This window comes from Capricornis sumatraensis, chromosome 22 (assembly GCF_032405125.1).
Source record: "Capricornis sumatraensis isolate serow.1 chromosome 22, serow.2, whole genome shotgun sequence".
NCBI lineage: Eukaryota > Metazoa > Chordata > Mammalia > Artiodactyla > Bovidae > Capricornis > Capricornis sumatraensis.
The window spans coordinates 34,285,909-34,311,712 of NC_091090.1; the positions used below are offsets into that span (position 1 = coordinate 34,285,909).

Below are 25,804 nucleotides of genomic sequence, written 5' to 3' on the forward strand. Positions count from 1 at the left end.
TTGGATATGACTGAGGGACTGAGCGTGCACACACACACTCACACACACACACACACACACACACACATCAATTTATTTGCTGTATTTAACTCTCAGACCAGCATTGCTTTAGTTTAATACTTTGATCCCCGTTAGGGTGAAGATTTTTGCAAGAAAATTAATTTTTTAAACTCTTAAAATTATGTCTGAATCTGCAAGGAGTTTTTCTAAGGGATGGATTGTGTGTGTGGCGGGGGGGAAGGGCATTTTGAATTCTATTGGCCAAAAAAAAAACAAAAAAAATGTTGCCAAGGAATGGAGGAATCAGGTAAAACAGGGTAAATGGCACCGGTAGTGAGATTTCACACAGTCCATAATTTCCTTGAGTTGCACAAGTGTTGAACAGATCCCCTCTAGTCCATGTAATTGGGGTGAATGACACTCCCCAGTTTACCCAGGACTACTGAGTTGTCTCCTATTGTGCTTGCAGTTTGGTAATAGAGTCACTTTCATTCTCAGTATCCCTGTTTGGATAAGGTGCAGTATCTCTTTAAATGTAATACTGAAGAGTGACACAATTCTTATATTATTGCTCAGAAGGTATCTCATCATGGGGGACATTGCATGTATTTTCTCCTCTCACATGGGCAATGTCCTTTCCTGACTGATCCTAGATAAGATGTTACTTCCTGAAACTCAGTCAAGGAAGTCCTCTCTATGGAAGATTACAGAAGAGGAAATCAGTTAATTTTATTTTAATCAACTGACCCCTCTCCCTCTGAGATTCGCTACTTACAAACATGATAAACTGTTTCTGCATCAATATGATATATTAGTTCACATATCTTGTCATATGTAATATCTTCTCATGTTCTGTAATTAGTGAGGGCACAGTAAGGGGGAAAATATGTATCACTCCGGCACAAAGCACTGGAGCAGAATAAGATATACAGATGATGGCGCCAGAAAGTAATGAGGAGAGGAAATGGGAGATTTCAGAGCAATGAATTCTTGTATTTTGCATTACTCTTTTTTTTTTTTGGTCCATTCACCCACCTTTCTAACACAGAGTAATCTCAAATATTTATCCATTCTTGAAAGTATATCTTTAGACTAAGTAGTTGTGGTATCATTTTTGCATTTTAGAAGTTTTAAGTAATTTGAATTCTGATTCATATTCCCAGTGTTAGGACTGAAGTGTTTATTAACAAAACAAAAGAACAAAAACCTAGGAAGTCCTTATCTACTTCTCTGAAATTATATCAGACAGACGCCTGAGTATTACCTGTGGACATCTGCTCTAATTGCTTGCAATTGTGGCTATTTCCTGAAAGGCCACTGAGAAGATTCCTCTGCTTTTGAGTAAATGTACATTGCCAGAATCTCAAGATAATGTTCATCTCATTTTGAGTAGCATTCAAGAGGGCAGCAGAAGAAAACATTTGAATTATGTGAGATATCAAGGGGATCAGAAAGGGAATATAACTGGGTTAATACAGATGTTACTGGAAGTTGATAGAAGGAGGTTAGAAAGCTGATGATGAGATATTAATAAATTTTATCTGTGATGCATTAATCTTATATCTATCATCTCTGTACTGAATTCTCTTATCCCATATCTGACCTTGAACATTCAAAAAGGTAAAGTTTAACAGAGTCTTGGAAGCATCATTTTAAGCAACACTATGGAAAGAGCCTTGAGACAATAGAAGTAACAAGAATTTTAGTCTCCAAATAGCCAGTAAATCATTGTATAATTGAGCAAGTTAATTAATAGCTTTGGATATCAGTTACCTTCAGTAAGACTATGGGCATAGTATTTTCCTTTTAGCATGAAAACTGTTTACTGTTACATTTTCTCAAAGTATTTCATATCCCTATGAGGTAGGCTTCCAAATACCACAAAGATACCATATTCTTGCAGGATTAAAAGGATGAATAAACTTATGTTAGTCAAAGTATGATAGTGATGTGGGAACTCAGAGACGCTTTGCCCAGTCACTTCAGTCCTGTCCGACTCTGTGACTCAATGAACTGTAGCCCACCAGGCTCCTTTGTCCATGGGGATTCTCCAGGCAAGTATACTGAAATGGCTTGCCATGCCCTCCTCCAGGGGATCTTCCCAACCCAGGGCTTGAATCCAGGTCTCCCATATTGTAGGAGGATTCTTTACTATCTGAGCCACCAGGGAAGCCCCAAAATATGAATAATAGAAGTAATTTTTTCACATGGCTAATACATTGTAGATTGGCTTATCAACACAAGGAAGTTTGTCAAAAATCTCTTCCATTTCATTAAGATTAAATTTGCAGGCAGGAACTGAATTTATATGCTTAGAGAAATTACTTTCCTCAGGTCCTGGAGCTAGTAAATAACAGACTAAAGATTAGAACCTAAGACCGACCTGCTCTAAAGTTCTTATTTCCTTTAGATTTTACAGATATGTTCAAAATATATTTGTATAAAAAACGCTTGAGCATATTTGCACATAATATATAATATAATTTGTATGTACATGTGTAAATAGTCTTAACACATATGATATAAAATATAAACTATATCATGTATAAGATATATATTTATACAAAATATATAAAAAAGATTTTTAGAAGCTGACGCTAGATAAATCAGATTTTTTTCTAACAGATAAGTTGTTGGTCTTTGCTGAGATCTGAAATATAAACAGTCCATGAAATGCATGCTTAGAATACTCAAATTTTAGTGTCATTTTTTTGAAATATATGCTACTTACCTCCATCTTAAACATTGGTGATAGATCAATTTTATGTCCAAGAAGACTTGAGTTCAAAATAGGACTAATTTAAAGTGCACAGGTAAAATGACACCTTCATACGCTATTTAGCTGTATAACTGATTTGATGAAATTCATTCAGCTTCTTTTAGTTACACTCACAATGTAGCAAGCCATGATGTCTCCATTCAGAGTTAACTGGAAGATAAGAATGAAGTATTACAGATGATCTGAATGGTGTTCTGGCATCACTTGTAATTAGTGCACCAACTGCTGTTTTCAAGTTTTTTGTTTTTTTTTTTTCCCAGCTAGTTTTTCAAAATGAATGTGCTTTCTCTATCAATATTGGTATTTGTTTTGGTCTCTGGCAGAAATCTCAAACACTGAATTGCAAGAGTCTTTCCCATAGTTTATAGCCAATACCCAGTGGGAAGAGAGAAAGAGGAGAGCTTTATGAAGTGATATTCCTCTTTCGTCATTGATTTGCTCAGCAAACCCTTTCTCCAGAGGCTGAATCCTTAACTTTGTCTAAGACAAAATGACAGTGGGGACTAAAATATCTTTCAAAGACTGTTCGGATTTTCTGCAATTGAATTGGAATTTGTTTTCTAGTCTAAACTTACTTATTTCTCTCAGGAAGGAATTTTTATTGCAAGTGTAAATTTGCTGAGAACCCATCTGAGGTTATGCTACCAACACTTTGATTTGTGTATCAGAAAATAGACTTCAATTTAATTTATCTTAAGAAAATTGCTTAACTTAGTTTATGACACATTTTACATAAAGCAGTTTTAAACAGTTTATGTAGAACCAATATAGTCTATATTTTTTTCATGGATTTTTAAAATTTCCAGGTGTAGTAACCAAGTTCTTTTTCAACTCACAATTATATAGATTGTCTTGTAATTTAAATGTTTTATATTGTAGAATTTATTCTGGCCAAAATGTTATATTTCTATTTTTATGTGCTATCATATTCAAGTTCTTTTCAATTTCTTTTCCAGGTGAGTAGATTTAGAAGACATATGTTTATAATTCTGAAAAAAAGATTATGATTTTTAACAAACATGGGGAAAACCCACGAATATCCCAATAGGAAACCAATTATATGAATAGACAATTTGTTGTTGTTGTTTAGCCACCAAATCATGTCTGACTCTTTGTGATTTAGAATACCAAATCCAAATAAACAAGATATATAAGAGAGTGTGACCAAATTCTCAAATAGAGAAAGATATATTAAAATAATGATGATAAACCTCTTCATCCTCACCAGACTGGAGGCAAAAGAATTGAAATTTATTGCCAATGAGAATGAAGGAAAAGTGCTACTCACAGATTACTGGTGAAAATTCAAAGAGTTACAAGTTTTCTTGGGGAAAATATGGCAATGGCTTCTAAAAACTACATAAACTCTCAATCTAGTGCTGTTATTCGCAGGAATCATTCCCCTACAAAGGACAAATGAACAATAATGCTTGATATAGCAATACTTTAATGACCAATGATGAAGAAAAAATATAGGATTTTTTGATAGCAAATTTACTGCATAATATATAATGGAAAAAATAGAAAAAAATGAAAAAAATTCATTCATCTGAAACAAGGAATTATAGCACTAACACATGTCTTGGAGATATTTTCCTGAGGTTTTGCTGAATGAGGAAATCAAAAATGTTGAAACAAATATATTACATGGCCCTACTTTTATAAAACAATAATTTAAGACACTGAAATATGATTTTATTATGTATTGTGTGTCTGTATGAGATTACATGAGAAAATATATAGTTTTTTAAAGAATGACTAATTCTTAATTAACATTGTTATCTAAATAACATGAACATGAGTAATCTGGAAAGGGGCAGAGGGTAATATCTAGAGGAAGATGGGACATGAAGTAAAGCTAGAAAAGAAACAAATTGAGACTTTGTGTATATTTAAAAGTTTTAAAAATTAATGACACTGGTTACTTCTCTATACAAGAATAAGAGTAAGGTTGAAGATGGTTAGGGGACAAATTGAACTAGAGTATGAATTATCTTTATAGTTTTTTTTTAATAGATTGCATTTTAGTGAACAAAAGTCACAATTTAAGAAGAAAGTAAAGAAAGGCCTAAAGAAAATATGAATAAAAGTAAATATTCATTCTGCAGAATGGACCAAGTATACCCAAACTGAAATTGTTTCAGAATTCTTTAAATTTAGAAAGTACCAAGTAATGCACACTTATTGAAGATCTTGGAAATAGGGAAGGATCTATTGAGGTTATTATTATTATCCAGACACCAGTGCTGAGTGCTTTGAAAGGACTGTTTCACTAGGTCCTCATAAGTGCCCTGTGAGACAGCCATCCATTATTTCCAAAGATACATAGATATAGAAATAGAGGCTTAGAGTGGTTAAAATAAAATGTGTTAGGAAATTGGTTACATAAGTGGAAGTCCCACTTCTGTTCTTTTTTTTTTTATTTTTTAAACCTTCTGGCTCTGCTACCAAAGAGTTATGTGCCTCCCTTCTTACTGTAACTGAAAGTGGGATCCAGCTGCTCCAACACTCAAAAAGCCAATAAAGAGGCCAGGTGGTGGAAAGGAAAGTTTGTTTTATTTTGGATATTAGCAACCAGCGTGGGCCAAGGAGGGGGCAGACTTCTGTCCAAAGGCCAATTTCACTGACAATCAGTGGGCAAGAACGTCTATAGGCTGAGGAAGGGCCTACATGCAGAAAGAGCACAGCCATCTTGGAATGGATCACTGGTGGTCTGACCAGCATCATCTTGATTTTTTTAAGTACAGTCAATCTTCACTTCCAGGGTATGTTTGTTTCCATTTGTTGAGCAGTTATGGCAGCTTATGTCATGGCTACAGTCTGGTCACCATGTAGTGAACTCTCCACCTGGGGGGAATTCAGTATCTATAAAATAGTTCCCAGGATATGGTTCAGAATACTATCTCCCTTGAGAAGGAACTAAAAGTCTTTGACTATGCTTAATGACTAAACCAAAATCAAGGCAGATGGTGATTGCAGCCATGAAATTAAAAGATGCTTACTCCTTGGAAGGAAAGTTATGACCCACTTAGATAGCGTATTAAAAAGCAGAGATATTACTTTGTTAACAAAGGTCCGTCTAGTCAAGGCCATGGTTTTTCCACTGGTGATGTATGGATGTGAGAATTGGACTGTGAAGAAAGCTGAGGGCTGAAGAATTCATGCTTTTGAACTGTGGTGTTGGAGAAGACTCTTGAGAGTCCCTTGGACTGCAAGGAGATCCAACTAGTTCATCCTAAAGGAAATCAGTTCTGGGTATTCCTTGGAAGGACTGATGCTGAAGCTGAAACTCCAATACTTTGGCCACCTCATGCGAAGAGTTGACTCATTGGAAAAGACCCTGATGCTCAGAGGGATTGGGGGCAGGAGGAGAAGGGGATGACAGAGGATAAGATGGCTGGATGACATCACCGACTCAATGGACATGGGTTTGAGTGAACTCCGGGAGTTGGTGATGGACAGGGAGGCTGGTGTGCTGTGATTCATGGGGTCACAAAGAGTTGGACATGACTGAGTGACTGAACTGAACTGAAATAAATGACTAAACCATTATTTGGTTTCCCTCGTTTTCCTTATTTCCTGTGTGTTCTCACTTCTCTGATTTAATTTATTCTTTGGCTAAAGTTTTTCCACAGACAAAAGGTAGACAGAGGACATGACAGACCAAGAGCATAGAGTCCTGCTCCGTTTCGTTAACCACCAAGACTCATTTTTAAGAAATCGATTTAATTAGTGTAGCTCTCTTCTTTTGCTTGGAAAGAACCTCTAGAAGAAGCTCATTTGCTATGTTACTCTTTGACTATGTGACTTTTTAATATTGCATATTGGAACAAAAGCCTGCAGCGGTGAGGTAGGCAGGGAAAAAAAGTCTGCAGTAGCAGGGCAAGCAAACCAGCTGTGTTTTCTGTAAGAGAAATGTTACAAAAGCCTGGAGATAATGGCTTGTCTAGGAGGAAATGGGGGTAGAGATATATTCAAACTCTACTAAAGTTTAAAATATACTTTTAGGGACTTCTCTGGTGGTTCAGTGGTTAAAACTCTGTGCTTCCAATGCAAAGGGCAAAACTGTGATCCCTGGTCAGGGAACTAAGATCCCACATGCCACATGGCACGGCTAAAAGATAAATGAATAAAGTGAAATTTTAGCATTAGCATCCCAAGAGAGTGGTCGTATTCCAAGAAATAAAAGGGAATGCGAAAGCTTGCCCCAAGGACAGACATCACAGTGATTTCCTTGCCTAACTGCACTCTGCCGAAAGAATCACATATTTAGTACACATCTTCTTTATCCATTCATTTGTTGATGAACACTTAGATTGCTTCCATATCTTGGCTATTGTAAATAATGCTGCTATAAACACTGGAGTTCATGTATCTTTTCCAGTTAGTGTTTTGATTTTTTTCAGATATTAATATATATATATATACACACACATATATATAAAAGAATAAAATTCAACATAAAAAAGAATGAAATTCTGCTATTCACAACAATGTCAACCGACTTAGACAGTATTATGCTTCTGGATTAATCATAAACTCTAAACTTTAACTTCTCAGTATCAATTGACCTCTCAATCTTTTGAGAGATTTTGACATAGTTTAAAATTTTCCCTCCTTATTTAAATGCTTGTCAAATACCTTTAGGGGAAAATTGCCTTGTAGTTCAGGCTTCAATTCATTTTTGTCACTTTGCTTTACACGAACGACAAATATCCGAGTTGTTTCCCCCTCTATTCTTTTCAAATAGTCCTTTACCAGCTAAAGGAATCAGCTTCTTATTTGCATATAGAATCAGTAAGTTTAGGGAAAAAGCAACATCAGCTCACTTTTTCACAAGTTCTTAACTATGGAGCATTAATTGAATCTTAATATTTTTATCTTTGTTGTTCCCATGGCTCCCTGATATTTTAATATGAATGATTTTATTTTTATGCCTTTTCTAGTTCTTGAGGACTTCTGAAAGCAATTATATCTTTCCTGGAAACAGAAGTCTTGTAGCAGATTTGAGCTAAGTCTGTAGTTAACAGCACAGATTTTGCTGATGTGGTTGGCTTCATGGGCAATGTCAGAGATGGATTTACCATGAAACTGATTGAGCTTAATCTTCAGACCATCATTTCCATGGGCCCTTTCCAAGAATCTTGGAAAGCAGGATTCTAGCAATGTGTTCACATAATCCCATGTATTCGCAAAATTTGTAAAAACAAAAAACAAACCAAGGCAAAAAACTAATCCATAGTTAGTTAAAACCACTAACTCCAACTTCCTCCTGTCATATTCCCATGTAAACTGGTAATGGAGTAGCTGTAAGAATTTTTGTCAACTGACTAAGATAAAGTTGTTTTAGAGATATTGTTACAAAGTTCACAGTCATTTTCTACGTGTAGGTTAGTAGCTGTTAGCCCTTCTGGTATAGGAATGCTCTGATTCTAATGGCTTTTAGGAATGCTCTGATTTCTGACTCTGCTGACTTACCAGCACCATGATGTAAGGTACAGGGCCAGGATGTGGAGATGTCTGATGGTGCCAGTCACCTGAAGTACGTGGACTGATGCTACTGCTGCTGCTAAGTCGCTTCAGTCGTGTCCAACTCTGTGCGACCCCATAGATGGCAGCCCACCAGGCTCCCGCGTCCCTGGGATTCTCCAGGCACGAACACTGGAGTGGCTTGCCATTTCCTTCTCCAATGCATGAAAGTGAAAAGTGAAAGTGAAGTCGCTCAGTCGTGTCCGGCTCTTAGTGACCCCATGGACTGCAGCCTACCAGGCTCCTCTGTCCATGGGATTTTCCAGGCGAGAGTACTGGAGTGGGGTGCCATTGCCTTCTCCGAAGTATGTGGACTGTAGATAGTTATTATACAGCTGTTCAAGTCTTGAAATGCATGCATAATTATTGGAAGGATTCCGACTAATGAAGGAATCTATTTTCAGGGAATTACAAGAGAATCCAGAACACAAATGAATACAAGCAACTTTTTCAAAAAGTTGACAATGCTCATGTGAAATTTGAAAGATTTTTGCAGTGTTCAAATAAAATGAGTGACTTGGTGCACAAGTACAGTGCAATCTCTGGAGAGAGTAGTAGCCTAGAACTCAGGCCTACCTGCCATCCTTACTCAACCCCCCACCCTCACCACCTCCACCCCTACCCCTCAAGCCATGCACAGCCCTCCCTGTACCATCTTTGGAAAGGAATGACCAACTGAGGAAAATAGAAAATAGAACACCTTAAGTTAGTGCTTTAAAGGGTAACTAATATAAGTTGGGAAATGAGTACATCAAGGCTGTATATTGTCAGCTTGCTTATTTAACTTAAATGCAGGGTACATCAGGCAAAATGCCAGGCTTGATGAATCACAGCTGGAATCAGGATTGCCAGGAGAAACATCAACAACCTCAGATATGCAGACGGTACCACTTTAACGGCAGAAAATGAACACAAACTAAAGCGCCTCTTGTGAAGGTGAAAGAGGAGAATTAAAAAGCTGGCTTAAAACTCTACATTCAAAAAACTATGTTGGCATCTGGTCCTATCACTTCATGAAAAATAGATGGGGAAGATGTGGCAACAGTGTCAGATTTCATTTTGTTGGGCTCCAAAATCACTGCAACAGTGACCACAGCCACAAAATTAAAAGATTCTTTAGCTGCTTGGAAGAGTAGCTATGACAAAGTTAGATAGTGTATTAAATAGTAGAGACATCATTCACTGACAAAGATCCATATAGTCAAAGCTATGGTTTCGCCAGTAATCACATATGCATGTGACAGCTACCATAAAGAAGGCTGAGTGCCGAAGAATTGATTCTTTTGAACTGTGGTGCTGGAGAAGACTCTTGAGAGTACCTTGGACAGCAAGAATATCTAACCAGTCAATCCTAAAGGAAACCACCTCTGAATATTCATTGGAAAGACTGGTGCTGAAGCCGAAGCTCCAATACTTTGGCCACCTGATGCAAAGAGCTAATTCACTGGAAAAAACCCTGATGCTGGGAAAGACTGAAGGCAGGAGGAGAAGGAGGTGACAGAGGATGAGATAGCTGGATGCCATCACTGACTTAATGGACATGTGTTTGAGCAAGCTCCTTGAGATAGTGAAGGACAGGGAAGCCTGGTGTGCTGCAGTTCATGGGGTCACAAAGAGTTGGACACAACTTACCGACTGAAAAGCAACAAAAATAATACTAAAGTAATAAAGGCTGAGTTAAAATATTCTTCCTGGAAAATTCTCTTATTCCTCATTGTTATATTTGGCTAACCTTCTGAAAGCTTACAGTGAACGATATCAGATTCATGATCTACGAAGAAGATTCAGCTTCGGGACCAAGGACCAGGCTTGATCACTCAAGAGCTTTTGTGTAGCAGAGTTTTATTAAAGTGAAAAAGGGACAGAGAAAGGTTCTGACATAGACATCATAAGGAGGTTGGAGAGTGCCCCATTCATTAGTCTTGTCAAGGCCTTATATACTTTTATCAGACCCATTCCCACAATATAAATCTTAAATTAACAAGATTAGAACTAACAACAGAAAGGTCTCACCAGACCCACTTCCACAACATACATTTTAAGATGATAGGATTAGTCAGAAGGTTCTTAAGAAGGAGAAATATGTCTTCAAGCAGGATACATTGTTGTAACATAATCATTGGTACAGAGTTTAAGGGAAAGCATATCCTTGAGCAAGATGAGTTGTTTTGTTGTGCAATCATCAGCTCCGGGCTTAAAGAAAAAAAAATTGTCCTTTTCTCCTCCTTGAGAACTCCAGACGCCTCTCTCCTCCTCCCGGACCCCGGATTTTTATCAACCTGCCTAGGAATTGGCTCTCTCACTTCCATTTGCGTTCCTGTGTATCTTGATTGTGGAGGTATGCATGGAACTACACACACAGACAAATGAGTACATGTGACACCGGTGAAATCTGAAAAAAAAAATCTGTGAATTGTAGCAGTGTCAATTTTCTTTTTTGACATGGTACTATATTTACATTAAATGTTCCAGTGGCCCTATTGGTACACAGGACCTCTCTGTATTCATATTGCTGCAAATTCCTGCAAATAAATAATTTTTTTCAAAATAAAGATAATTTAAAGTAAGATAAAGATCTGTATGAACTATTGACTATTACAGGTTATATTGTTAACTAAAAAAGCAAAATACAAAGACTATGTATTATATGTTACTTTTCATATAAGAAAGAAGGGGATAAGAAAGGAGTGACCCTTTTCTGAATACAATGTTTTATATAATTCTTAACCTTATAACCATGATAATGTTTCACATATTCAAAATTTAAATAAATAATTAAAAGTCAACCAGAATGTGAGGTACCCAAAAGAGATACAAATGGGAATAAATGAACCCACGAGTGTTACAGATGAACAGCATAACCATGCTAAAGAAAGTAAAGAAGAAAAGAATTAGCCTAAATTAACTTTCTGAAAGAGCATTTGATTCCCTTGCCCAGTATAGACGAGTCTAAGGTGAAAAAAAAGAACTGTGCACAAGTCGGGTTCTCTAGTTAGTGAAGTTGTTATTGGCAGGAGTAGGGATTAGAACTTCTGAAATTGCTTGTATATTAAAACTGACAAAATAAGTAAATAAATTACAGATCATGAGAGCCAACTTTCCACAGTCAGAGAAAAAGTTACAAATAAGGAAACGATGGAGGCTAGAACAAGCTCTGTGATATTTTACTGGAATTGGCGGCATCAGTATGAACTTGTGGTTATACACACACACAAATGTACAAACATGAATAAATATAAAGAAATAAAAATACATGTGTGAATGTATATGTGAGTATACATAGATATTTCCAAGCTCTGTTAGCTGAGAGAGCCTAGAAAGAATAATAAAATAGCAATGAGCATCCTTAGCACCCAGTTTTTGATTTCTGAATACATTCTCTAATACAATAAAAGGAACCTGGGGTCCTTGGTAAAACAGTTGGCTTTAGGGCTTGGACTGCAAAAGCACAAGATGATCTTGGAATATCTGATGATGCCACAGAACAGAGAAGTGTTCAGCAACGTTGTTGTTCAGTCCCTAAGTCAGATCCTACTCTTTGCGATCCCATGGACTGCAGCATGCCCAGTTCCTCTGTCCTCCACTATCGCCCAGAGTTTGCTAAAATTCATGTCCACTGAGTCAGTAATGCTATCCAACTATCTTATCCTCTGTTGTCCCCTTCTCTTGCCTTCAATATTTGCCAGAATCTGGGTCTTTTACAGTGAGTCAGCTCTTTGCATCAGGTGGCCAAAGTATTGGAACTTCAGCTTCAGTACCAGTCCATCCAATGAATACTCAGGGTTAATTTCCTTTAGGATTGACTGGTTAGATCTTCTTGCTGTCCAGGGACTCTCAAGAGTCTGCTCCAGCACCGCAGTTCAAAAGCATCAATTCTTCGGTGCTCAGCCTTCTTTATGGTTCAATTCTTATATCAGTTCATGACTACTGGAAAAAGCATTGCTTTTTTGGCAAAGTGACACGTCTGCTTTTTAATATGCTGTCTAGGTTTGTCATCGCTTTCCTACAAGGAGCAAGCATGGCCGCAGTCACTGTCTGCAGTCATTTTGGAGCCCAGGAAGGTAAAATCTATCACCATTTCTACTTTTCTCCCTTCTTGTTGCCATGAAGTGATGGAACAAGAGGCCAGTAATGTTAAGGGCATATTAAAAGAACATGGGTATCAACTTAAAGGAGCTCCCAAAGGCCAAAGTTGGGACGATTTGAGCAGAAGTATAAATAGTGATATTAATTATAACAATAGGATAAAACACAGGGTAAATGGGGTATATCTTATAGTCCCAAGGAAATGCTCATGAAGTAACATAGCATGTTGAAAGGGTGAGTCACCTTGAAGGAGCTTTAAAGCCAAATATAAGACAATTTCCACTGCAAAATAATGGTAGTATTGGACTATAACCAGTACAATAAAGTAAATATTCACAAGTCTATACTGAAGGAAATGGCAACCCACTCCAATATTCCTGCCTAGAGAATCCCATGGACGGAGGAGCTTGGTAGGCTACAGTCCATGGGTCGCAAAGAATCAGACACGACTGAGTGACTTCACTTTCACTTTCACTATACTGATTAAATAATGACTTAATGAAAGATTAAACAAACAGAAGAAGAAGTAATAGCTCTTCTTTACAATAGAATTTCAATTATTAAGTGGAGAAAGAGTGACAGAAATAGAAAATAGATACAATAGTAATATTTGTTGCAGAGAAGAATCACTGATGAATGCCAAGATAAATGTAAAAACATGATCAGATATAAATGTTTGCATAATTTCAACACATTCTTCCACAAGATAATCCTTAGTTACAAAAGGAAAATGGTAACTTCATGATGGAGAAACCTGGTAGAAATTACTTTAACCAAAGGATCAAAGTTAACATCATGGTCACTTTATTACTCTTCATAAGTGTCCAGGTCATGAAAGACAAAGAAAGGATAAGCAACTGCCCCAAGTTAGAGGAGACTTAAGGAGATATGACAACTCCTTAATGCAATGTGGTTTCCTGGATTGGATCCCAGAGCAATAAAAGAATATTAGTGGGACAATTTGAAAAATTCTAATACTCTTTTATCAATATTAATTTCCCATTTTGGGGGAAATGATTATGCAAGATTCAACATTAGGGGAAGATAGAGACTTCTCTGGTGGTCCCATGGCTAAGAATCTGCTTTCTAATACAGGGGAGGCAGGTTTGATCCCTGATTAGGAAGCAAAGATTCCCACATGCTACAGGGCAACAGAGCGCACGTGCCACAACTAGAGAAGACTTTGCACCGCAAAGAAGACCCAGTGCAGGGGGCGGGGGGGGTGGGGGTGGGGGCGGGGGGGGGGTGGGGGGGGGGGGTGGAAAGCATTAAGGGAAGATAGTTGAAGGGTATACAGAAACTGTCTGAACTATTTTTGCAGTTTTGTTGTAAGTCTAAGATTATTTCAAAATAAAAAGCTAAAAAAATCAAGAACATATATTACCAGTTGTATGTGTGTGTGTTGTCGTTTTTTTTTAATGCAAAGGGGGCTTCCCTGGTGGCTCGGACAGTAAAGAATCTGCCTGCAATGCAGGAAACCTAGGTTTGATCTCAGGGTCAGGAAGATCCCCTGGAGGAGGGCACAGCAACCCATTCCAGTGTTCTTGCCTAGATAATCCCATGAACAAAGGGGCCTGGCAGGTCCCCAGTCCATGAGGTCACAAAGTGTTGGATGTGACTGAGCAACTAACACTTTAATTCACAGAAAACACGTGTTTATCTATATACATGTATATTTAATCTGTATTTCTTAAGAAAATTAAGAGTGTAAGAATTTATATTTGTTGTTCAGTCGCGAAGTTCTGTCCAATTCTTTGCAACCTCATGAGCTGCAGCACACCAGGCTTCCCTGTCTTTCACTATCTCCCAGAGTTTGCTCAAACTCATGTCCATTGTGCCAGAGATGCCATCCAACCATGTTATCCTCTGTCGTCCCCTTCTCCTCTTGCCCTCAAACTTTTCCAGCATCAGGATCTTTTCTAATGAGTCAGCTCTTTGCATCAGATGGCCAAAGTATTGGAGCTTCAGCCTAAGCATTGGTCCTTCCAGTGAATATTCGGGGTTGATTTCCCTTAGGATTGACTAGTTTGATCTCCTTGCTGTCCAAGAGACTCTCAAGAGTCTTCTCCAACACCACAGTTCTAAAGCATAAATTAATTAATCATTTGGAACCATTCCGTTGTTCCATGTCCAGTTTCTAACTGTTGCTTCTTGTCCTGCATACAGGTTTCTCAGGAGGCAGGTAAGGTGGTCTGATATTGCCATCTCTTTAAGAATTTTCCAGTTTGTTGTGGTCCACACAGCCAAAGGCTTTAGCATAGTCCATGAAGCAGAAATAGATGTTTTTCGGAATTCCCTTTCTTTTTCTATGAGTATTATTTTTTATAGAACAAACATCCTCATCAAAGAGAATGTGATAAGAAGACATAGAGTTGGAAAAAATCACAACTATTAAAGATCTACTATATATTGTCAGGGACAATGTTCAATATTTAATATTTCTTTAACTTTCACAAACATTCTTCAAAGTGATTTTTCTCCCCAGTGATAGTAAATGAAGCTTTCTAGTTTTTAAGCCTGCACTGTTTTCTGATCTGGAGTTTGAGCCATTCTATCTCCAAAGGTTATTGTCCTTCCCATTTATTCAAAATTATTTTCCAGATATCATTCAATTTTTTATTGTTTAGAGGAAATGTTGACTAGTTCAAAATATTTGGAATATAAAATAAACAGAATCCCTTTTAAAAAGAGCTGGAAATGTAAATTTGTCCAGAAGTAACATCAATATTAAGAAATAAGTGTATATTTCTCTAGACAATGAGTCACTTTAGAACTTGAAGTACTGGCAGCATAACATTTATATTTTAGAAAGATTCCTTTTTTAGCAAAGAGAAATATAATAAGTTCCCTACATAAACAAGTTCCATTCCAAGAGCATGTTTGTGAGCCCAACAAAGTAATCCTAGGTATCCAGCTAACACAATCAGCTATGTAGTACTGTACTATTTATAATACCTTTCACAAAATACATAAAAACAAACCAACTCAAAAAATAAAACATTTTTATTCTTACAGTATAGGACCTTGAAATGTACAGTGCAGTACAACAGCTGGCATACAGGGGCTGGCATCAGTGAACAGGCAAGAAGAGTAACTGACTGGAGGAAGGAGAAGAGGTGGGAGATAGTAGAGCTGAAGGATCATCAGCGACAGGAGATGGAGGGCAAGCTGGAATTTCACTCAAGCCTGACACTGATAGCACCGGCTCTGATTCCTGTGGTCATGTGCTTCAAAAACTAACAGTGTCTCCTCGAGTAAAGAAAATCCCTTTGCCATTTCCTGCATCGTGAATCTCTTTGGTTCTTCAGTTACAGTACTTCTTCCTCGTTCTCTTCATGCTTTCTGTGGGCCTCCTATTCTATCTTTTCACCCTTTTTTTCTGATAACATTCTATGATGTCATATCACAACTGGGAAACATCTCTTGTAATCACTGTAATGCTTGGATTGTATTATGTTATTTCACAGAAAATAACTTTCTGTAACCATATTATTTCCATCGGTTACAAGTTTAAATGTATTTGTAATCGGCTAGGGTTAGAGATGGGCCAGGTGTGACTAAAATGGAGAAGAATGAGGTGGCGAAAAAATTTAAAGATTGCTTCAAAATTTCCTTCTATGGCTAACAATTCTACATCCTTCATTAAGTGCTCCATGGGAATCTCATCTTCATTTCTCAGAAGGACTTATTATCTCGGAAAGGAAATTCTTGACAGCATCAAATTCTCTAGGTATTTCTCCTACTTTTCATGAGAAAACATTAGGTTGAGATTGTATACAAGCTAACAACTTAGTGTAAGTAAAAGAAGCAATTCTCAGGGGAATGGGTCACCCCCCTGTGTCAAGAAATTTGCTGGAATACAGAATAAGATTGATTCGCTTTGATTGCTCATCTGTGTATTTCAGTGTTTTCTGACAGAAAACAATCATTGCATGCCATTTGTTTATAAATTAAAGGAGGTGATAATACTATCACTGTTTCTAGCTAGTATATTCCATCTCTACCAATATAACTAGTGGTATTAAGATTATACTCTATGTCATTAATATTTGTATGTTTAAAACATAGTATTTGACCTGATAATGATCTGATGTGTTCTGTTTTTACTTGAGAAAAATCTATGGAAACGGTTACTGAAGTTAGTCGGCCATAGGATATTAATAATATTGGTTATCAAAATCTAACAATATTTTCAATGTATAAAGCACATTTATACATAGTATCTCATGTATACCAGCTGAAATCTCTGGCTGTCGAGGTGAAACATGATATTAATCTCCCTTAGAAGTCTTTGAAAGCTAAATATAGAAAACACTTTTGAGATGCAATAGTTTCCATGTTGTTCACCTTATGATTGTAACAGATAGTTTGTGCATTAATCTCTCTTTTTCAAGTTAAGCTTTATTATTATAGACCTTAAATTTGCATAGAAAATTAATCTTCAACAAAATTTTAAAGGGCTATGAATAGTACTATTCTGCACTACATGCTCTAAAAATGCAATATAGATCCTTATGCATCTTTTCATTGATTCTAGGTTCTATTTTGAATTATGAGGTGATCAAGTTCCATGCCTTAATACTTATCAGTAACTACTGGTCTTGACGAAACCAGGAGGGAAGATTTGGTGCTCTCTCTCCATCTCTCTCTAGGATGAATCTGTAGTGTGTGTGTGTGTGTGTGTGTGTGTGTGTGTGTGTGTGTGTGTGTGTGTGTTAGTAAAAGTGATATTTCCTCTGAGACCATATACTCTCCCATCGCTTGTTAGAGATAATTAGTTCAGGGAATTTTGAAAGGAAAGTTTTACTCCATAGGGTGAGGCAGAAAAGGAAGAATCGAATCTGATATCAACTCTGAAACCAATATAAATTCTTCCTTTTCAAATGTGAATCCTCCAGTCTTCAAGTGTTTCCTGTACAGAGCGTACATCAGAGTTACCCCCAGCCTGCTCCTTCTCTGACTCCTTATCTGAGTGCGAGGGGGCATGTGGATATTTGGGGGCTTCAGGTGGTATAACTATTGTGTACTTATCAATATTCTCTCTTCATTCAGATTCACCTCTGCTGGGTATTATTGCCTTCTTACAGTCTTTCCCTCTCATAGATTTCCTAAATGTCATCTTTCTTTTCTCTTTGTTTTCACTCTGGTCATCTCACTTGGACTTCCAAGTGAAGTCCCAAGAAACAGAAGCAACTGTAGACATGGGATTTCTGAGGTTGCAATCAAATTTGCTAAGTTAGTGATTCTGTGTAGGAAGAAATATAACCTAGGCCTCTTTCTTATCATTTTTGGTTTTTTGTTTTGGGTTGGTTTTTTGGTTTGGTTTGGTTTTTATTTTGTTTGGGACTGATATTTTTTTGAACTTTAGGCCATAACTGTATTATGGGCAATTTGGTTTATTACTCCAATACTTCACAGCCTAAATGCTTATGCACTTTATTTACATAAGCTTGATCAAATCCTCATTCTATGAGGAAGCTGGAGAGAGATTTTGAACTTATCCATGGAGTTCTATTCATTAAACATACAGAATGAAATTTCACCTAATAGCAAAACTGGTTCTCTGATTCAAAGACATAATCCACTATTCCCATCTATATGTTACATGCGACTAGAAGAATTCAACGCTTCCCTTTAAAATTTTTTTAAAGGTGGATAATTTTGTGTTCATTCCCTTGTAAAATAATCAGCATTTGAAAGTAGCTTTTTACATCCTGCAGAACTAAAAAGAGTGATGCAAAATATTGGTAAAAAATTCACAGCCCAGAGCCTGAAAATTCGCAAATAATATGCTTTCAGATCCAGTAATTACTTAACTAACACCTATTGAAATTCTGGGTCAAGCATTCAGCATTTCCAAAGAAGTTTCTGTTCGACCATTTTACCAGTCAGTCCATTTCGAGGGAGCGTATCTATGCCCTTCATAGATACTCTTCTTTCTCCTACCAGGTAACATGTGGTCACAGGTGATGGAAAATGACAGCACAAGTGCTTTTGAAGGTTTCATCCTGGTGGGCTTCTCTGATCGTCCCCACCTAGAGCTGATCCTCTTTGTGGTTGTCCTCACTTTTTATCTGCTGACTCTTCTTGGCAACATATCCATCATCTTACTTGCAGTTGTGGATTCCCGGCTGCACACACCCATGTATTTCTTTCTGGCCAACCTCTCATTCTTAGATGTGTGCTTCACCACAGGTTCCATCCCTCAGATGCTCTACAACCTTCGGGGTGCAGATAAGACCATCAGTTATCTGGGCTGTGCCATCCAGCTCTACTTCGTCCTGGCTCTGGGCGGGGTGGAGTGTGTGCTCCTGGCTGTTATGGCATATGACCGCTACGCTGCAGTCTGCAGACCCCTGCACTACACTATCATCATGCACCCGCGTCTCTGTGGGCAGCTGGCTTCAGCGGCATGGTTGAGTGGCTTTGGCAATTCTCTTGTAATGGCACCCCAGACGTTGATGCTACCTCGCTGTGGGCACCGGCGAGTGGACCACTTTCTCTGTGAGATGCCAGCACTAATTGGCATGGCCTGTGTAGATACCATGACCCTTGAGGCACTGGCATTTGCCTTGGCAATCTTTATCATCCTGGCACCACTCATCCTCATCCTCGTCTCTTATGGTTATATTGCACGAGCTGTGCTAAGGATCAAGTCAGCTGCTGGGCGAAAGAAAGCCTTTAACACCTGTAGCTCCCACCTCATTGTCGTTTCTCTCTTCTATGGTACGATCATATACATGTACCTCCAGCCAGCAAATACTTATTCCCAGGACCAGGGCAAGTTCCTTACTCTTTTCTACACAATAGTCACTCCCAGTGTTAACCCCCTAATCTACACACTGAGAAACAAAGATGTTAAAGAGGCCATGAAGAAGGTACTAGGGAAAGGGGAGGCAGAAATAGAGTAAAAAGTCATCAAATCTGGGGACTGTCTTTTGATCCACCTTCTATATATACTGTTGCTGCTAAGTCACTTCAGTTGTGCCTGACTCTGTGCAACCCCAGAGACAACAGCCCACCAGGCTACCCCGTCCCTGGGATTTTCCAGGCAAGAACACTGGAGTGGGTTGCTATTTCCTTCTCCAATATATACTGTTAGACCTATCAAATAAAGGAGTGTTCTGACATTACAGACTGAGAAGGGACGTAATGAGACGCGGGAATTCAATGGTTTAGCTAGGTTGAGAAAGTGCAAGTTCCTGAGTTGACCATCACTTGTATTCCTCTCAAGACCTTCTAAGTCAAGGATTCATCACTAGGAGGTCTCCAATACAGGATCAGACAGTGACCTATGTTTGCAAAATACTATCCATGAATGTATACACAAGGCATTTTTGTACCTATACCAGCTTCCGACACAATGATCTGTACTGTTTAGGTCCTCAGTATGGGATTCCTTGGTGGCTCAGATGGTAAAGAGTCTGCCTGCAGTGCGGGAGATCTGAGTTTGATCTCTGGGTTGGAAAGATCCCCTGTAGAAGAAAATGGCAACCCACTCCAGTATTCTTGCCTCTTCCAAGAGGAGCCTGGCAGGCTACAGTCCATAGGGTCTTAAAGAGTCAAACAAGACTGAGTGACTTTATTTTCACTTTCAGGTCCTCAATATATGTGAAAAGAATGAACTTAGAATTAGTGAAGAAAAATTCCTAGAAAGTTCAAATGTGCTTTTATAGTGCCAAATGCCACATTAAGATGAACTGTGGGGAACTGTTGGGATATTTATGGTTGAGTGTTTTCTGTATGTTGAATGTTTCACAGTTACATTAATAATTGCAGTATCTCATCAGTTGTAACGAAAATATATTTGACCCTTAAAGGCAAGCATGTTTCTTCAGACTTGAGATGTTGTCAATCAGATAAATCCCATTTCATAACTTAGGAAACCATATATGATGTTAAAGTTTCATGACAAGTGAATAGGGTTCCAAAATTTGGGAGCCTGGCCAGTATTATCATTAGGAACTGGATAAAGAGTGGGTTTAGCAAGTTCTCATTTAAACCTACTCAAAAATATTTAAGAAACCTTAGACTGATCTAGAGGCCCTAGAAAAAATACCAAATATCTAATAAATTTTTTTCAAAACATATTGTTTTTAGACATAAAGCGAAAAATTTCCTATTTTGAGCACTAACTCTTGTACTTTGTCCAAATAGATTAGTTTTTATTTTAGATTAATTAGGGCATATAAGAATGAGTTTTAGGTTTAGTTTTTATTATTCCCACAAGAAGGTAGAAAATATGGAATATAATTGATTCTTCCTAATTTATAAACTAAGTAAAAGGGGATGGTAAGCCATGATGTTTACCAAGGACATTATTAATGCTGCCCATGTACTGAATATAAATATTCCTGGTTTAGCACTTCTCATGTCTTTCACTAAAAACAACTTATAGTATGTGCCCTACTGCCATAAAAATATACTATATGTTGCGTGCATGCTATGTTGCTTCATTATGTCCAACTCTGTGCAACCCAATGTACTGCAGCCTGCCAGGCTCCTCTGTCCATGGGATTCTCCAGGCAAGATTACAGGAGTGGGTTGCCATTCCCTTCTCCAGGAGATCTTCATGACTCAGGGATATAGATGAAATGCCCTTTTAGAATCATTCCCTATTGAACAATGATAAAAATTAACTTTTATATCATCTCTACACTATCTAGATATGCATTACTCCAGAGTCAATAATATCTTGAAGTGGAGGCAAGAAATCAAGACACAGAGTATAAATCTCTATGAATATATCAATTTTGGAAGCTCCCTATGGAATTCTCACCTAACACTTTTCAAATTTTCCCCTTTTTCCCCTACAAGGAACAATTTTCATAGCACTCTTCTCAGGAAAATTTAGAGTCACTGTTATAGATTGTAAATATTGTGTGATATCTCAAAGGGAAAAGGTCACTGTGTCCTTAATTATATCACAATGGTCCAGAATCACCTTTACTTAATTTATAATGTAATTTTAAAAGTTTACTTAGTTTACTTATTTACATATGAAATAGGAATAATCAGCTGTATTCTAACTGTTCTGCCATCTCCTACAAATTACAGACTATTCTCTGCAATAAAAATAGAAATGTTTCATTTTCATTCTCTATAGATTCTTCCTTTCACTAAACTGTGGTTCATCTTCATAGACTGATCTCTTACATAGAGCAAGTAGAAATGAACATCAGATTTCACTCATTGTGCACAATTGTTTATCTCTTAGCTACGGTGCTTAAAATTCCTCCAAGAGGAATAAATATTTACATATGCTTGTGTATGTGTGTGTATATATGAGTATGTTTATTTTCACTGTGATTTTAAATTAAAAGCCATGAGAAGACAGCTCAATAAATGCTTATTAATCAGATTATCAGACCATTTTTCGTCTTGCTATTTTTGTATGTCCTGGGATTTTGTGGTTATTTCTTACACAGTTATTCTGAAAATAGATAACTGGTACAATTTTATGACTCATTTTATAAGGTCACCATAATTTGAATAACAATGTCTGTGACAAGGACATTACAAGAAAGGAATATATCTGTAGATAGATAACTCATGAAAATACATACAAAAATCCTAAATAGTGATTAGCAAATTTAATCTAGTGTTACATAGAAAGTATAACATATTGTCAACATTTGGGGTTTATCACAGGAATAGAGTGGTATAACATTTGAAAACCAGTGCTGTATGTAAAATTTTTTTAATTGGAAAGAAAACCTATAAATTCAGCCAAAGCATTTGATAAAATTTGAATTTTATACCACTTCATAGTATATCTCCAGTTTTCTAAAATACATGAATTTTAAAAAGTTTAACTTCTCTATGTTTTGGTTTCCATATCAACAAAAAGAAGATAAAAGTGTTGCTATTTTATAGGGTGTTGTTGAGGTTAGTAAGCACCAATGAGACATTATTGCTATTATTATTAAACTCTGCAGATTCTTTCCTATTTCCAGGTCCTTGTTAACTGGCATTATTTTTAATTTTTTACTTTAAGACTACTAAAATTTGGGGAGTTATTTATCTTCATCTATTCAGCAAACTAAAGACTTGTCTATATTCATATTTTCTAATTTGTTTGGTCTTCTATTTTCTTTTTAAACTACTATTTCCTTTAAATTACTCATTATAAGAACTTGTGAAAACAAAAAGGAATTTCCACATTAAAAGGAGCATTTTCCCCCTGACTAATTACACCTTCATGCCCACTCAGAGGTGAGCTCTGTTACTGGTTTGTGAAGTCCTCAGTTATTATACATTATTTTTTGTGGGCTAATCTTAATTTTTTTCCTTTTCTTGTTTTACTTGATTAGCTTTCCTTCTTCCACAGATATCAGCCTCTATTCCCTATGGATTGTCCATGTGAAGCATCTAATAAGTGTCCTTCCTTAGTTTCTTCATTCTCGTATAATCCTATAAAGACATACAATACCTAAAATCATATTTAGAGCATTTCAGTCATTTTTTATACACTTAAGATTATGCTGAGGACTTCCCTGGAGGCTCAGTGGTAAAGAAATCACCTGCCAATGCAGGAGACATGGGTTGGATCCCTGATCCGGGAGGATCTCACATGCTGCAGAGCCACTAAGCCCATGCGCCACAACTATTGAGCCTCTGGAGCCTTGGAGCCGCAACTCCTGAGTCCACCCTACCATAGCTAGTGAAGTCTGTGCTCTAGTACCCGTGCTCTACAACAAGAGAAGTCACCGTAGTGAGAAGCCCGTGCACCGCAAAAAATAGTAGCCCCTGTTCTCCCCAGCTAGAGAAAAGCTTGCTGCAGCAACAAAGACCCAGCACAGCCAAAATAATTTTTAGTTTTTAAAGATTATGTCATCCAATCTTTTTTGCATCTTTATTTTCTCACTCAGTAATACTGCTGGCAAATCACTGGTGTAGATTATTTATTATTCAGTCAATTCTTCTTCCAGGGAGTAAGTTTTTCTCCATCTTTGGCTGTTTCAAACATTGCTACAATAAAACTGCTTGTTCCTGTGTTTTTATATAGTGATAATTTAATCCATAGGATAAATTTCCATGAATGATATTGCTAGGCTGATGAATATTAACTGTCGTATTTATTTCTAAAAATCTAGTGACACTTTGAATTTCTACCCAGAATTTCTGAGAGTAGCTGTTTTCCTTCAGCAAAGTTAGGACTGTGAGTTACTGCTGGTTACATTTTTATTTCAATCTAATAAGTGATTATCATAATTAGTATATTTCTCTGATCATTTGGAAATATAAAATCTCATACAGATTTGCTATTCTGAGTTGTATGTTCATATTATTTGACATTTTTCTACTGTGTTATTTGTATTTTTTCTTGCTGCTGCTGCTGCTAAGTCGCTTCAGTCATGTCCGACTCTGTGCGACCCCATAGACGGCAGCCCACCAGGCTCTGCCGTCCCTGGGATTCTCCAGGCAAGAACTCTGGAGTGGGTTGCCATTTCCTTTTCCAATGCATGAAAGTGAAAAGTGAAAGTGAAGTCGCTCAGTCGTGTCCGACTCCCAGAGACCCCGTGGACTGCAGCCTACCAGGCTCCTCCGTCCATGGGATTTGCCGGGCAAGAGTACTGGAGTGGGTTGCCATTGCCTCTTCCGTATTTTTCCTTAGACTTTGTAAAAACTTTATTTTGTAGATACTAGCTTTTTTCATAATTATAGATATGTTTTTCTTGTGTCTACTCATATGAAAAATTGTTTTGGAATCTCATAAGCCATAAATCCTGGATAGAAGAGACTTTAGAAAAATATGAATCATTTTTAAAATCTTGACCCAACCCCAAATAGGAAACTAGATTAAACCAAAGGAGAGCTTCTTAACTAAGCCTAGAAATGCTGGACACTAAGCAAGAATCTATGAAAAAAATGATAGAAATGTTTGGATATAATCAATAAATCTGCTTTATGTAAATCAAGGTAATAAAAATATTTCTATGGTAAATTAAACAGAAGTCTATTTTACTATATAGAAACTGACCTCAGATAGAATTTCAGTTTTCTTTTCCATGTGGCTTCACTAGCTTAGCTTACAAAAAAACCCCTAACTTCCAGTTTGATAGCTAAAACTCCAAACATTATTTGATAAAATATTTTAATCTCTATCATCACTCTTTTTTGTCTTGGAAAAAGTTGAGACAGTCTCTAGAGAAAGGGTATTGTGGAGTAAATCTAAAGCTAAAAACAAAATACCACTTCACGGAGAGCTAGCTCCTCCCTGTCTCTTCCCATTGGATATCATGGTCAGTTACCATTAAACACAGGAGAATTGCTGCTTTCCCTTAAGCCAGAGCACACACCAACATTTACAGAGAAAGTTTCCTATCCTCATTTATTTTGCAAATCTGGTGAGGACAATTCTGAAAATAGCAGTTACTACCATAAGACTTTGCAATGAGATGCTGGAAAAATCTATTCTGATTGTCTGCAAGATTTTATTCCTATTCTTCTATTTTCTGAGTTAACCCAGAATGGAGAGCTCATAATTTGCCACTTAAAGACTGGAACAAAGGATTGAACAAACTTAATCATATCCATTTTATAACTGAATAGCTTATGAAGAGGCTGTTAACTTCACATGCTTCTAATTAGTGCTATTAGAATTCAAAGGTTCTTGGACACATACAGACACACAAATCATCCTATTGCCAGTGCTTAAAATGAAGGTATGTAGAACACTTTTCTAAAAATGATTCTGTAAAACATGTTGAAATTTGGGTATACTGAGCCCTCAGCTTATGGACTGTTTTAGCATTATATTTTAGAAAAATTTAACTCAGCCTCTTAATTTCAAACACTACTTTGCATATATTTATTATCACTACTGAAAGTTAAAATTTTAGAGTAGAGGAGTCTTGCATTCTAACCTTCAGTCTGCTATGTATGTACTACCTTGGGAAAATGAACTCTTTGAACTTCCTAATTCAAATTTCTGCCCAAATTAATTTCTTGTGAAATGCAAACAAAACTTCCCTCTCTGTTCTAAGGTAACTTATAATGTTATGTGAAAAATTCTTATGCTCCAGCAAGAAGTATTTAGAACTTTATACATTCACAGAGGCATGGTAATTTCTTGAGAAAACATAAATATAAATGAAAAACAGAAAATTCCAATATTTCAGAAGATTAAATTGCTTTCCAAAGCTGTTTTCTTGCCCAGTTGTGGCTTAGTGGCAAGATGGGAACTACAACTTTTGTCTTTCTTTCTTATCTGGAAACTCTTTCCATAGCAAAAGCTTTAAAAAGGTTTTTAAGACTTTGTTGGACCTGCTCATTATGAATTCTTGAATCTCTGTCATAAAGTAGTTGCAATGTCACTGATGTACAGGAATGCAGGTGATATATTTAACTGGGAGGTATAAATTGAAATATCCTTAGGTACACATTTGTCCTGCTTTTCAAAATTCT

At 37.1% G+C, this 25,804-nt stretch overlaps 2 protein-coding genes across 2 annotated transcripts in view; both read left to right on the plus strand.

The window, feature by feature from the left end:
* Positions 1–25,804, plus strand: part of LOC138069278 (zinc finger protein 184-like) — a 1,142,341-nt gene that overhangs the window by 782,353 nt on the left and 334,184 nt on the right. The gene's annotated exons all lie outside the window — the stretch shown is intronic.
* LOC138069290 (putative olfactory receptor 2W6) lies at positions 18,349–19,305 on the plus strand. The gene has a single exon (XM_068960545.1). It carries the CDS (start codon positions 18,349–18,351, stop codon positions 19,303–19,305), a length of 957 nt encoding a protein of 318 aa, XP_068816646.1.